Raw genomic sequence first — 13,576 nt, forward strand, 5'->3', positions numbered from 1 at the left:
GTACGAGTGGATTGTGATTGTGGAGGAGATCTTTGTTGGAACAACCGCCGTGTTGTTTATGTTTGTTTACGCGTTTTAAATACACTTTTGTATTGCTTTGCTTGAGCCTTTGCTTTGACAGTGATGCTTGATTCGCAGAGGGGAAGGCTATTGTGTTTTGTGGATCCTGTGGCCAGCGCAGTCCACCTGTGGATGGATGACATGGGTATAAATGTGCAGGACTCGGTTGGGCTCCTCGCTGTTATACTATTCGAAAGTCAATGGTGAGCATTCCTCTTCCTTTCTCTTCTCCCCGCTGACAAGTTGTGTAGCCTAGATCTACCGCACCCCCGCACGTGAGCCTGCACCTCCCTCCTGGCCTCTCGTCCTTCGAAGATGTTTGCGCCGAGTCGGATGCCACCAACAGTGCTACTGACTCAGACGAACTTGAAGAGCACACACTCACTGCTTTCGGTGATGTCTCCCTCACCGAAGTACAAATGCTTGGCTCAGCTACAAACGACATTCGTCGCATGAATCGATTGCGTTTGAAGGTGAAGCGCCCGCCGTTCCCTAAGGATAAGCGCACGAGCGTCCAATACAGTCCGAAGGTGCGCATTGTTTTGCATAGGTACTCGCACTCTTCTTAACGCCACATGACAGAATCCTGGTGGGAGATTATTTGACTCGTCACCAGCTCAGTCTCCTCTATCACCTTCCTTGTTTTTGGACGCATTGAGAAACTCCCTGCGATCGGGCAAGCGACGTGCACATGTAGACGCTGTCGATGTAGAAACGCAACTTCGCACAGCTGACTCCCGAGAGTCCACCTCCAGGAGCTCGAGTGATTCATACGGTTACAAACCTGGGCAGTCAGTGATTGTCAAGGACGTTTTTTCCGTTGCCGAGGTTCCTGAACCGGTCAAGGGTTGGAGGAAATTACCCCCCAGGCTGCCAATCCCGAAGTGGGATGTCGATAATTGAGTCGCACTGCATTTTTTTCACCAATGTAGAATTACTATGTGCTGTATAATTGTTTCAATACATACCCTTGGGATAACGTTCAAACGTTCATGCACATGAACCATGTGTGAAGCGAATGTCATACTTACATAATCGGCTGACCTGCTCCTCCTCACACGCCTCCACACTGCCGCCAATACTTAAGTTTCAAGTACTTATTCCCCACTCATTAGATACCCACAGTCGCATTTCCAACGGACCAGAACCAAGAAAATGCGGTCCCCAGGCTTCCCAGGGACCCTCCTACTCCTACTCTTCCTCCCAACAGCCCTCGCCTTCAAAGCACCCGACTTCAAAACCTGCTCCCAGTCCGGTTTCTGTCGCAGAGGACGCGCTCTCTCTGCACGCGCCCAAGAATCCTCATCATCATGGCACTCCCCGTACTCCATCGATCCCCCCGAATTTCTTGCGCTCACGCCTCGCTCACCAGGATTCACCACAAATGTCCACTCGTCCATTCATCCTAACGTCAAATTCGTGCTTGATGTCATTATACACGAGGACGGTGTCGTGCGTGTGCGAATGGACGAAGTGGATGGGCTGAGGAAACGGTATGACGAAGCTGCTCAGTGGGCGCTCGTCGGAGAACCTTTGCTGAGTAGTGATGTCCACTGGAAGGTGGACGCGAAAAAAGCCAAAGCTGTTTTTGGACCGAAGAAGGATATGGAGCTCGTTGTTGACTTTAACCCTCTCAAGATCACGCTTTTCCGGGGTGGCGAAGAACAGGTCGTATTGAACGGGCGTGGGTTATTGCACATGGAGCATTTCAGAACCAAGGAGGATTCTAAGCCAGCGGAACATATCGAAGGCGAGGGACAATCTGTCCTCCAAGTCAACCCTGCAGCATGGTTCGAAGGCGATGCCCAAGACGCCTTCTGGGACGAAACCTTCTCCACATGGACAGACACCAAACCCAAAGGTACGTCCCACACTTACCGTCAACACTGAGACTACTACCCACAACGCCCACAGGCCCTGAATCCCTTTCCCTCGACATAACCTTCCCCAACCATGCCCACGTCTACGGGATCACCCAACACGCCACAAACCTCTCCCTTCCAAGCACAACAGGTCCCACCGCAAAATACACAGACCCTTTCCGTCTCTACAACGCAGACGTCTTTGAGTACCTTGAAGATTCACCCGTTTCTCTCTATGGCTCAATTCCGCTCATGCATGCGCATTCTGCAACGTCGACGGTGGCTGTTTTCAATGCGCTTGCGTCAGAGACGTGGATCGATATCGCTCATGTGGAGAAGGGGGTGGAGACGCATTGGATATCTGAATCTGGGATCCTAGACGTATTCTTGCTCCCAGGCCCAACTCCCAAAGATGTATTCACACAATACGCACACCTAACAGGAACAGCACCCCTCCCAGCCCATTGGTCCCTCGGGTATCACCAGTGCCGATGGAACTACGTCAGTTCAGACGACATTCGCGGTGTGCAGAATAGGTTCGACGAGGACGATTTCCCTGTGGATGTGTTTTGGTTGGATATCGAGTATGCGGAAGACCATAGGTATTTTATGTGGAATAAGAAGACGTTTCCCGATCCGGTGGAGATGACTAGGGATGTGGAGGCTGTTGAGCGGAAGGTCCGTTTCGTTTATCCTTTCTTTTCTTCGTTTTAATGGGCCTCGCGCTCACGTTTATACACGAAACAGATGGTAGTCATCATCGATCCCCACTTAAAACGTGCCAACGACTACCCGGTATACAAACGCGCATCAGAACTAGGAGTCCTCGTTAAACCAAAGAGCGGCGAGGGCGAATACGAAGGATGGTGTTGGCCTGGCTCCTCCTCTTGGATCGACTTTTTCCATCCTGGTTCTTGGGACTTTTGGATTTCGTTGTTCAAGACGAAGACTATTGATGGTCAGTGGAGTTGGACGGAGAGTACTGATAACGTAGGTATTTGGAACGATATGAATGAGGTACGTTTTTCTTTGATGTACATGGCAGAATAGCTCGCTTATTTATTGGAAACAACCAAAATCTTTCACTAGCCGTCTGTGTTTAACGGACCGGAAATCACGATGCCGAAAGATAACGTCCATTACGGCGGTTGGGAGCACCGAGATGTGCATAACATCAACGGGATGCTCTTCGTACGTCTTTCATCATATTTTTGAGTCTGTCAGTTAAGTTTTCGACTGATAATAATCGCCTACAGGCGAACCACACATTCCAAGCAGCCGAAGCGCGTACAGACCCCCCACGACGCCCATTCGTCCTCACCCGTGCCTTTTACGCCGGCTCTCAGCGTTTCGGCGCGATGTGGACGGGCGATAATCTTGGTACGTGGGAGCATATGGCGGTGGGGATTAAGATGGTGCTTGCGAATGGGGTTGGGGGGATGCCTTTTGCTGGGTGTAAGTCTTACCTTCCTCCTACTCATACTTCTCACACCGCTCTTCTTCCCCCTCACCTCATCTTCCCCCTCATATCTAATCATCTACCCACCCATAGCCGACGTTGGCGGCTTCTTCGGAAACCCCGAACCAGAAATGTTAGTGCGCTGGTACGTAGTGGGCGCATTCTCACCTTTCTTCCGCGCACATGCGCATATCGATACGAAGCGCCGAGAACCGTACCTTCTTGATGAGCCATACAAGAGTTTGGTTAGGGATATATTGAGGTTGAGGTATTCGATGCTTCCTGTGTGGTATACTGCGTTTAGGGAGACGAGTGAGAGTGGGGTTCCTATTCTGAGGTGCGTTTTTTTCCTTTGCTTCCCGTGTTTCGTTGTTTCCCTTCCTTTGTTTTGTTTTGTTCGGTGGGAGTTTGGAGCGATGATGTGATTGATGGGTGTGGTTCGCAGGCCTCAATACATGATGTTCCCTGAAGACGAAGCTGGGTTTGGGATCGATGATCAGTATTATGTTGGGTCGTCGGGGTTGCTTGTTAAACCTGTCACGCAGAAGGGGGTAAAGGAGGTTTCGGTATATATTGCTGAGGATCAGGTACGTTCATCTCTTCTCTCGCCTTTCCTTTTTTCCTTTCTCCCCAGTCCCTCATACTCACATACGCTACCACACAGGTCTACTATGACTACTTCACCAACCATGCCCACCGCCCCAAGAACCGACACATAACCCTCCCCGCAAACCTCGACCAAATCCCCCTCCTCATCCGCGGAGGCTCCATCATCTCAACACGCGAACGCCCTCGCCGTTCCTCGCCATTAATGAAACACGACCCGTTCACGCTACGCATCGCGCTCGATAATACCGGGAATGCGCGCGGGGAGGTTTATCTTGATGATGGTGAGACGTATGGGTATGGGAGGGGGGATGTTGTTTGGCGTGGGTTTGGTGCGGAGAGCGTGAAAGGAAAGGGCAAGGGGATTGGGATGGTACGCATCTCGTCTGTCGATCTCGCAGCGGCAGGAACGGAAGTGGGCGCGTACAACCCTGGGAATGAGTTCGCACGCAGTGTGGGGGATGTGAGAGTGGAAAAGCTCGTCGTGCTAGGACTCAGGAAGAAGCCTTCGAGTGTGGCTTTGGAAAGCGGGAGGGAGCTTGAGTGGGAGTATGCCTTGGAGGGTGAGGCGGGGGTGTTAGTCGTTAAAGATCCTGCGGTGCGCGTGGTGGATGATTGGGCCGTCGTTGTGAAGTTGGAGTGAGATACCATACCGTCATTATTTGAATTGTGCTGTGCGTTATCATTGGTGTAATTCACGCACAATTTATGGTAGTGCTCGGTCCTTGCTAATCATCGTTTCAGTATTTGTATGCGGCGGATTGGACTACATTTCATCTCGCCCGACCAGTAGTTTTATATCCTAGCCATAGTCGGAGCTTCGCTATTGAATATTGAAGTCTGATGGAGATTTCTTTGTAGCCGCAACCGATTTGAATACACATATACATCGGGAATATAATAAGCACTTAGTGTTGCTGGCTTCACGGTTAAAAAATAAAGAAGGAACAACCGTGAAGCCAGCCCAGTAGTACTAGCTAGTTATAAGTAACAAATTAAAAGTTTTGGCCATGTCCAAGTATACGATAAGTAAGACAAGTAATTGCGAGTAAGTTACGTATACACACTAATCAGTCTGACACCCGCGCCAGTGGGCCCTCGCATCCACATGCCCAAAGCTTCTCGCAATCGAGACAAAGTGTACACAACTGTTGAGAACAGGACACTGGTAGGAAAATATATGGAATAAATCCCACTCCAGTCTCCACAAACGTTTTTATTTCTTGGTGCGTCCAAGGCTCCGGCAGCAGAGAAGCGGGGAGCGTGACCAGCTTCACCCAGGTCTCCTTTGCGCTAGACGCAGATTCAGCGACCGGGGATTCGATGTGCGGCATGGCCAGCGAGAATGTTTTTAATTTCTTGAAAGGAGCCCGCGCCATCCAGAAAGGCATCATGTAGGGTTCAGAATCTCGAGATTTAATTACGCTAATACAGCGGCCCTGGAAGTGCATAGATTTTTCGGAGGGTGTGCAAGAGAGTAGGGTGAGGTGTTGAATGGAAGCAAGGAAAGTATATCCATGGACCGTCCCAATGAAGGGCCACCATTGGCGAGAGGGACAGCCTGATAGCGTCAAACTTTTGGTGCTCCAAGGAAGCAGGGAACTTCTGTGGTCGACATTGACATTCAAGTCAATATCGGAGTTCCACGCATGTTCGAGGCAACCTAAAAGAACGTCCAGACTTGCAAAGTCGAGCGAGAGGGACGGTGTGGCCAGTAGCACCGGGGCTAGTAGGCTGACATCTAATTCCGAACCCGGCTCGCTGCGAATGGAGGGAGCATTTGGGATTCGGAGAAGCCCCCCAAACTCTCCGATCCACATCCTGTGCACGCGAGATGCGTAATCAAGAGATAGATCATGCTGTTGTTGCTCAGCGTATGTTTTCTGCATACGTAGAGCCTGTACGAAAGCTGTCACATGGCGAGATTCTGCCAATAATACTGTGTGCAGAATTTCTGGGAGCACACAGCGCCTGGCAATTTTGCAGACGCAAGAAAGCGAAAGGGCAAGTGAGTATGGGTTGTTGGTAGCGAAAGTGGCAGGTTGAGCGAAAGTTGGTTGTGCGGCGTGGGTGAAGACGAGGATGGCAATGTCAGTTGGAAGTTCGCTAAATCTGAATGAGATTTGAGAAGGAGGTTCCATGACGGGCAAGTAAGTGGCGAAGCTGGTTTGAAGCCTTTAATACTCGCCTCACGAATTGTGGCATCATCCACAGTAGCGGAGTCGCATTGTGTGCTGCCACAAATTGAAATTGTGATCTGTGACTAGTCTATAGCAGAGTTGTTGTTCCTTTTTAGTCGAACAGTGCTGACTTTGTGGGCGCTGAAAATGACCGGTTATTCTTTACTAGAGATTATCATAGGAATAATGCGAATGTGGCGCGAACCGTACTAAGTTAGGTGGGACAACGTTTGATCGGCGCGGTGATCAATGTAAATTTCCGATACCCGCATTTAATTGCCTTCAAGGGAATGTCCGGACGTCTTTGTTCGCGAACACACAGCGAAGACACCAGAGTGGGGATAGCATTGATGATGATTTATTTGCCTCGTCTGTAAGCTCCGCGAGGTCATTCAAGCGATTTCAGGAATGACACAAGCCTCAGAGCTTCTGGTTGGCTTTGGGTCCTGAGTTGACCGCCATAAAGGAAGTAATGTCCAAGTTGTTAACCGTGATAACAAGGTCGAGTTAGATGTTTGATTCAGGCAGTAACTCGTGCGAGAGAAACTACGCCAGGCTATGGAGCGGAGTGCTTGAATCTTCGATGTAGTTTGCTATCAGCATGACAGTCTCGTTGACGAGCACAAGGTTCCAGTTGAGCATCATCTCTAAATGGTTGTTTCCATTGAGCGCTCTCATCATGATGCAAAGAGAGAAACACGTCACCATACGACTGGTAAGTACTGAAGCAGGACCCCGCCATTTGCCTGTGCATATATCCATAAGATCATCGGTTTCGAACGAGGGAGTGCCAGTGTATCTAACTTCCCGCCATTCAATTCGTACATCGGCGGTAAGTTTGATGGGGGAATCTGAAATGCCCCCATTTCATAGCTTCTGCAATGGCATCTTGGTGTATGTTATCCTTGAGCATTGTAACATCCAGATAAACATCTAGCCGATACTAATTCTGTTGCATATCAGTTTTATGTGTCACTATAATTACTAACCAAAAGATCTAGCTTGCATTTGCGCTCACCTGCTCTCTGGTTATGTACAGCGCACTGAACGAAGACGGGGGCCTGCTACGATGTCATGTTGGTAGTACTTCCGCTTAAAACTCTTTTTGGGCAGCGCTCCATTTCTCGATGATGTAATGGAACAATTGGGAGACTCGTTGTAGGGTTAGGGTTTACCTTCATTTTTCGGACATTTTTGGTCGACACGGAGTCCTAGCTTCATGGTGGTTGGTCCAATCGTCACGAGGCCAGTCTGCCCGCATTTCTTCAAGTTATCTCAAAGTCGCTATTTCTCTACTTGTCATGTCTTCCAATCTTCGAAGAACGCCAGCACAGACCCCAAGGCCTATTCGAAGACTCTTCTCTTGCCAAAGACTTCATTTCCGCTCTGGGTAGACTCAGCAAAGTCCGAGTCGTTATATAAAAGCAAGAGTTGCGAAGAACTGTATCGATGGCAGGTGCGTTTCTCAAATTTGACAATGCTTCTTGTTAGACGCAGCAGTATGTAGACTCAGAATGTGCACGGACCACTCTTTGTTCTGCTCGACGGCCCTCCCTACGCGAACGGTCACCTTCACATTGGTATGTGCGGAGCAATATACGCAAAACCGCAATACCAACATCTTATTATTTCCAGGACACGCTTTAAATAAGATTATAAAAGACATCATCAATAGGTACCAAGTCTTGATAGGTCATCGAGTACAGTGAGTTCCTCCTTCCTATGGTTGATTAATATCGCTCATCCATCGAAGCTACCACCCTGGCTGGGATTGCCATGGTTTACCTATTGAAAATAAAGCTCTACAGGAGTTAAAGGCGCGTGGTTCTTTCCTCTAGCGATCTCGCGTGGAATAAATATGAAATTTAGGAGGATGCTCTTTCGTTACCCCCCAATGTCATTCGCGCAGCAGCAAAAGCAACGGCAGAACGCGAAATGAAGACGCAGCAAGATGAATTTGAGCGGTTTTGCATAATGGCCGATTGGAGCCCAAAAACGACCTTCCGCACACTTGGTACGACTTGAGACAGATTTATGGCTACTTTTGGCTTACACACCTCTTCCTGAAGACCATGACTATGAAATTCGTCAGCTTCAGGTATTTCAACGAATGGTCGAGCAAGGTACGCGTTTTCTTGTCTCCTGTCATCCAAGTTTATTTTTTATTTCATATACCACGTAGGTCTTATTTACCGGCACTACCGACCAGTTCATTACTCTCCCTCGTCGCATTCCGCTCTCGCTGAAGCGGAGCTCGTATATAATGATGAACATGTCTCGCATTCAGTCTATGTGACCTTTCCGTTGGACTCGCATGCTGAGATTGCGAGCACTGCTCTCCGAGAAGTCTTGAATGAGGAACCTTCGGCAAGTTTGTTAGTATGGACCACTACACCTTGGACTCTAACAGCAAACATGGTATGTATGCGTTTTTCTCAATTTTGGCATCCTCACAGTGTCCTTCGTTAGGGCATCGCTGTTCATCCTGAATTGACTTACAGTTTCGTGCGCTCATCTATCAAGGAGGATGCCCTCGTTGTTGCTAAAGATCGTCTTGTCGCGCTGGAGCACATCATCGGGCCCTACGAGGTTATTGCTGAAATCAAGGGTGCTGACCTGGTGGGCGCGCAATTCCGATCCGTCTTCTCTCCGATCCATCAGTCGGGCTCAACAAACGCAAAGATCATTGCGGCGTCTCATGTCACATCGGAGTCTGGATCTGGTCTTGTGCACTGTGCCCCTGCACATGGCGCAGAAGATTACCTGGCGTTCCGAGCGCTTGGTCTTCTGCAAGGCTCCACAGATATCGTTTGTCACGTCGATGACGCAGGTAAATTTTCTCCTGACGTTGCTCATGTTGTAGGGGAAGAAGCTGCGCAAACACTGGTGGGACAAGAGGTACTCAAGGGTGGAAGTAAGGGTATCGTCAAACTGCTAGAATCCACTGGGTCCCTTGTGAAAGTGCAGAGGATCAAGCATCGCTATCCGTATGATTGGAAGACTGGCGAACCTATCATAGTAACGTGAGTTGCGCCTGGTAAGATGTGTTCACCTCGGTACTTACATAGTCTAACAGGGCCACCTCGCAATGGTTTGCCAACCTGGATGGCATCAAGGACGATGCGCTTAACGCACTGAAGGATGTACAATTTTATCCACCTTCGTGTATGTTCCCCTTCTGTCCTTGGGATTATATGCTGAGTTTGTTTGATTACAGCTCGCAATCGACTGGAGTCATTTATTCGCTCACGTTCCGAATGGTGCATTTCTCGCCAGCGAGTGTGGGGTGTCCCGATCCCAGCCCTATACCACACACCAACGGATACCGCCGTCCTTTCATCCGAATCCCTCACTCACATTTTACGTGTTCTGTCTGACCGAGGTGTGACTCATTGGTGGGAAGGTCCGGTCGAAGACTTCCTTACCCCAGAACTACTCGCCAATTTCGAAGGTGGGCCTGAGGCTTGGCGCAAAGGCACGGACACAATGGATGTTTGGTTTGATAGCGGGTCGAATTGGAGTACGTTGAGTGCTCCAACGGGCGGGAGAAAACATCGGGCGGACGTTTGCCTCGAGGGCACAGACCAACATCGCGGGTGGTTCCAGAGCCAGTTGTTAACCTCAGTGGGCGTTAGCATCGGACAAAGTGCTGCAAGGCCGGTGAGCCCGTACGGAACGCTGATTACGCATGGTATGGTACTTGATGAAGCGGGTAAGAAGATGAGTAAATCTCTCGGCAATATCGTCAGCCCCATGACCATCATTCACGGTGGCAAGGTCAGTTATCACCCATTTTGTGCATATTATTCGCCGAAGTTTGCGGTTGACAGGATAAGAAGAAAGAACCTGCGTACGGTGCTGATATCCTCCGCTTATGGGTGGCCACCGTCGAGTACTGGCGGGATATGTCCATTGGACCTACGGTTCTTGCACAGTGTGCGGAATCTATGAGGAGGATCCGTAATTCTGCTCGGTTTATTCTTGGCAATATTGGTACAACTTCCAAGCGAAAGCACTTTGTTCCGGTTGAACACAGCGAACTGGGCTTGGTTAGTCCACTTATTCAATCGATTTCTAATGACGAATCTGATTGTTTGTGACAGGCGGAGCGCTTTGTAATGAACGAGCTTTACAAGCTTGATCAAACTGCCGCAGAGGGATACGCAAACTACAATTTCCCAAAAGGTGAGAGGTCATCATGTTCATGGAATTTGAAAGTTTATGCTCTTCAACAGTTATGAATTCCTTGACCAACTTTGCAAACATCACGTTATCATCACTCTACTTTGACATCACGAAGGACTGCCTCTATGCCAATGACACTCAAAGTGTCGAAAGACGGGCGGTTGTGACTACCCTTGCCAAAGTGCGCGTTGTTCGGTGAGAATATACGGTTGACTTATGTTCCTACCAGGTCCTCGACTCTATGATCTCCGTAATGGCCCCAGTGCTCCCTTATCTGGCAGAAGAAATCCACAGTACTCTTCACGAAGGTGATGAAGCTGTGTCCCAGCTATCCGTCTTTGCGAAGAAGTGGACTCCTGTCGTGAGTACTGACGTCGCAGCTGCATGTACATTCTCTAAGATTCTCTTGAACTACATAGAGTGCGGAGTGGAATGATCCGCAAGCTGAACAAGACATGGCTGGTTTGCTGAGGGTGCGCAGCGTCGTGCTATCTCTTTTGGAAAAGGCTCGAGGGGACAAGTAAATGCTCAATTCTTTTTGCGTTTGTATTGTCTGAGCCTGTTCCGGTGTAGGCACTTGAAGAGCTCTCTCGAAGCTCAGGTCGATATTGTGTTGCCCAGTGATATTTCCGTGCAGCCGTATTTTCTACAGCTGATTGAACGCGAAGGTAAGCAGTTTGCTCTTCCTTTGTCCCATGTTGCGCAACTGAACGGTATGATGCGCAGAGACGTTCCTCAAGACACTTTTCATCGTTTCTGATGCCAACATCACGGACGAAGGTTCTCTCGGCACAAATTCATTTGCGTGGTCTTATTTCTCTTCGATGGATATACCCGGTATGTTAAGAAAGCTGTATCTTGAATTCATTTACCTTATTCCTTCTGCGCAGATTCGGACTTACAGTTGGCGATTCGCGTGAGACCTGCATCCTTGAGTAAGTGCCCGCGGTGTTGGACGTATACTCGTGAAGAGGAGCACGATCTATGTCCCCGCTGTGAGGATGTTGTTCGACATGCCGATTAGACTATTGGCGACGATAGTATAACTAGTATAGAGAAAGACTATGATCCTAGATAATACACTACCAGTCCACCCCTTGCACTCGCCCAAGCTCGACTATCACTTCGATGTGGTGCGTTCTGTACGAACAGCTTGACGTTGAGTGCGGCAATCTTGGTCGACGGCTGGAATACACAGCACACATCCAGGAATACTATATTCCCTTTCAATCGCTCATGCGTAGCGACAAGCAGGCCTGCAATATCTTGCAGGAAATCAAAATCGTAAAGAAAACATAGTCCAAGTAAAACAAAGACCGTTCATCTAAACAAATGCAGAAAATTGAAAAATGACACCCATATCATCTATCCGCCTCACACCAAGCTCACTGCGGCAAAAGTCTCCCCTTCTCGTTGTTAACAACATGCTAGACCCCGTATCCGTAAGTCAACAGAGCACAGCGCGAACTAAAGCGACTTACCACAACACGAACAGGAGCAGATGTGCCCCGCCTGCGCTTGAACCACGACAGAGCAAACACGCCAAGGAGCATGAATGCTGAAAAGGCAGCGAGCAGCACGTTCATGTTCTCAGCAGCAGACGTGATGCCGAAGTAGCCGTGATTGATTCCACACGCAGATTCCCATTGTTTTTGGCTCGAGATAGCAAAGTTCTGGAAAACGGATGAATGCGAACTAAACACGAAGTGCACGAAACTTACCTCAAGGCGATACAGGAACTCTGTCACCGCAATGTCTCCTTTGTGACCGAAGATGGGATAAGTCTGGAAATCTTCGTCGGTCCCGTTCTTGAACTTGACGCGGAGGAATTCGCGGAGTTCAGGTGGAGGTCCACGAAGAAGCTCAAAGGCAAGGGCAGATGCATGGTTAGCTGTGTCACGCCAATATTGAGCAGCTATATGAATGCCTGAAGTGGAATACTTACGAATGGCAGCGAGCTGAGGATGCTCGTTGACCATCTCCAACATGTGGAATAGCGAGATGAATGGCTGGTAAGTCGTCTCAAGCAGAAGCAACCTGAGGGGGTCCTCGTCAAACGTGATGCGTTGAAGAGAGTGAAGAATGGTATGAAGGATAGTACGGCCAGCAACTAGGCAGGAGATTAGATGCAAACCAAACGAGGTAGTGGAACGTACTGTTTCCAATTCCACCCGTTTCCTTGTCAGCAAAGATTGCGTTTTCGTGGTAGTTAGCATATCCGCGGGCCTGCTCAATGAAAGTCGGTGGAAGACGGAACGCGTAGGTTTGGTTGTGCGTAAGTTGCGAGTTCATGAAGTCATAGATCTACATGAAATAGCATATCGTTAACATGGTCATGGAGCTGCTGCGTGATACATACATTCCACTGTCATAGGTTGATCAGCACGAGCAACGACGAAACAGGAGAATACGCACAGCATTTTCAAAGGTCGTAGGCCTCCCGAATACGTAATCGCGAACGGCGCCAAAGAAGTGGCCTGCAGATCCCGCCACCTCCTTGAATCCGTGAGATGCATACACACCCTTGATGTGCTGCTCAAACGCCTATAGACACCCCGAATCAGCCTTGCATAGACCCCATAGAGGCACGCGACTCACCGGACACTCAGTCCAGGGCTCGAGCGCACGGTCAACGCCGCTCGGAGCCATTTCGACCGGAATGTACTGGTAACCCCCGAGTGGAGTGACGATCTTCGTCCCGTTAGCAAGCTCAATCACATTGTTTGGATTTGGTGGGAAGAGGCCTTGCAGGACGGCTATGGCGCTGTCAAAGACCGCAGTGCCTTCCCCGCCAGCCTTGGCATGCACAACCACTTGATCGTTCTGCACGAGGTCTGCACGGATGCCATTGATGTGCGACGGAGAAGAGGGGTTCAAGTATGTCGAGCGCAGATGGCTGCCAAGCTGGTATGATTCTACCTAGAGTCATACATTAGGTGGGGTGCGCGGAGAATGGGGTAGACATACAGCGCCGAGAGGTGTGGAATCAGTGAAAGAGGGCTCGTAGGTATACGGATCTTGGTAGAACTCTGTGCGGTCACCGTTACGGGCAATGATAAGGACACCATGAACATCAGGCATTGCAGGTCGTTAGTGCGGTTGGTAGAGTAGCTGTGAGGAAAGAGAATTAGATGGAGAGGTGCAGCGTGGATCAATCCTCCCCCAGGTCGCTTTAAACCTCCGTGCACTCGGCCATCAGATCTACCGAACCGAGTTAATGGACG

The 13,576-nt window shown here is 49.4% G+C and overlaps 5 protein-coding genes across 5 annotated transcripts; 3 read left to right on the top strand and 2 right to left on the bottom strand.

Moving 5' to 3' along the window:
* The first annotated feature begins 25 nt into the window (after positions 1-25).
* On the top strand, positions 26-1,044 carry DEU56DRAFT_830418 (uncharacterized protein). The gene is made up of 3 exons (XM_041354512.1): positions 26-263; positions 312-590; positions 643-1,044. The coding sequence occupies exons 1-3, from the start codon at positions 261-263 to the stop codon at positions 961-963; spliced, it is 603 nt and encodes a 200-aa protein (XP_041203508.1). The 5' UTR covers positions 26-260; the 3' UTR covers positions 964-1,044.
* A 57-nt stretch (positions 1,045-1,101) lies between these two features.
* On the top strand, positions 1,102-4,880 carry DEU56DRAFT_830423 (glycoside hydrolase family 31 protein). Its single transcript, XM_041354513.1, has 9 exons — positions 1,102-1,921; positions 1,975-2,600; positions 2,670-2,939; positions 3,012-3,113; positions 3,179-3,377; positions 3,475-3,718; positions 3,827-3,968; positions 4,046-4,677; positions 4,732-4,880. The coding sequence occupies exons 1-8, from the start codon at positions 1,216-1,218 to the stop codon at positions 4,628-4,630; spliced, it is 2,874 nt and encodes a 957-aa protein (XP_041203509.1). The 5' UTR covers positions 1,102-1,215; the 3' UTR covers positions 4,631-4,677; positions 4,732-4,880.
* Positions 4,881-4,938: 58 nt separating this feature from the next.
* DEU56DRAFT_830427 (uncharacterized protein) lies at positions 4,939-6,502 on the bottom strand. The gene is made up of 3 exons (XM_041354514.1): positions 6,378-6,502; positions 6,176-6,327; positions 4,939-6,099 (listed from the first exon to the last, which is right to left on the bottom strand). The coding sequence occupies exons 2-3, from the start codon at positions 6,193-6,195 to the stop codon at positions 5,058-5,060; spliced, it is 1,062 nt and encodes a 353-aa protein (XP_041203510.1). The 5' UTR covers positions 6,196-6,327; positions 6,378-6,502; the 3' UTR covers positions 4,939-5,057.
* An 834-nt stretch (positions 6,503-7,336) lies between these two features.
* Positions 7,337-11,560, top strand: DEU56DRAFT_983883 (tRNA synthetases class I-domain-containing protein). The gene is made up of 18 exons (XM_041359973.1): positions 7,337-7,623; positions 7,675-7,747; positions 7,803-7,872; positions 7,921-7,984; positions 8,037-8,181; positions 8,237-8,290; positions 8,350-8,585; positions 8,637-9,190; positions 9,244-9,332; positions 9,385-9,944; positions 9,998-10,216; positions 10,271-10,352; positions 10,403-10,533; positions 10,582-10,713; positions 10,772-10,872; positions 10,926-11,020; positions 11,079-11,189; positions 11,243-11,560. The coding sequence occupies exons 1-18, from the start codon at positions 7,387-7,389 to the stop codon at positions 11,374-11,376; spliced, it is 3,087 nt and encodes a 1,028-aa protein (XP_041203511.1). The 5' UTR covers positions 7,337-7,386; the 3' UTR covers positions 11,377-11,560.
* Positions 11,561-11,737: 177 nt separating this feature from the next.
* On the bottom strand, positions 11,738-13,433 carry DEU56DRAFT_873507 (histidine phosphatase superfamily; the record flags this gene model as incomplete). The annotated part of the gene is made up of 8 exons (XM_041355861.1): positions 11,738-11,779; positions 11,834-12,025; positions 12,074-12,243; positions 12,298-12,462; positions 12,509-12,656; positions 12,768-12,896; positions 12,951-13,271; positions 13,320-13,433. The coding sequence occupies 8 exons, from the start codon at positions 13,431-13,433 to the stop codon at positions 11,738-11,740; spliced, it is 1,281 nt and encodes a 426-aa protein (XP_041203512.1).
* Positions 13,434-13,576: the final 143 nt, after the last annotated feature.

The sequence above is a fragment of the Suillus clintonianus genome (genome assembly GCF_016758775.1).
Source record: "Suillus clintonianus strain FC179 chromosome Unknown DEU56scaffold_110, whole genome shotgun sequence".
Classification (NCBI taxonomy): Eukaryota; Fungi; Basidiomycota; class Agaricomycetes; order Boletales; family Suillaceae; genus Suillus; species Suillus clintonianus.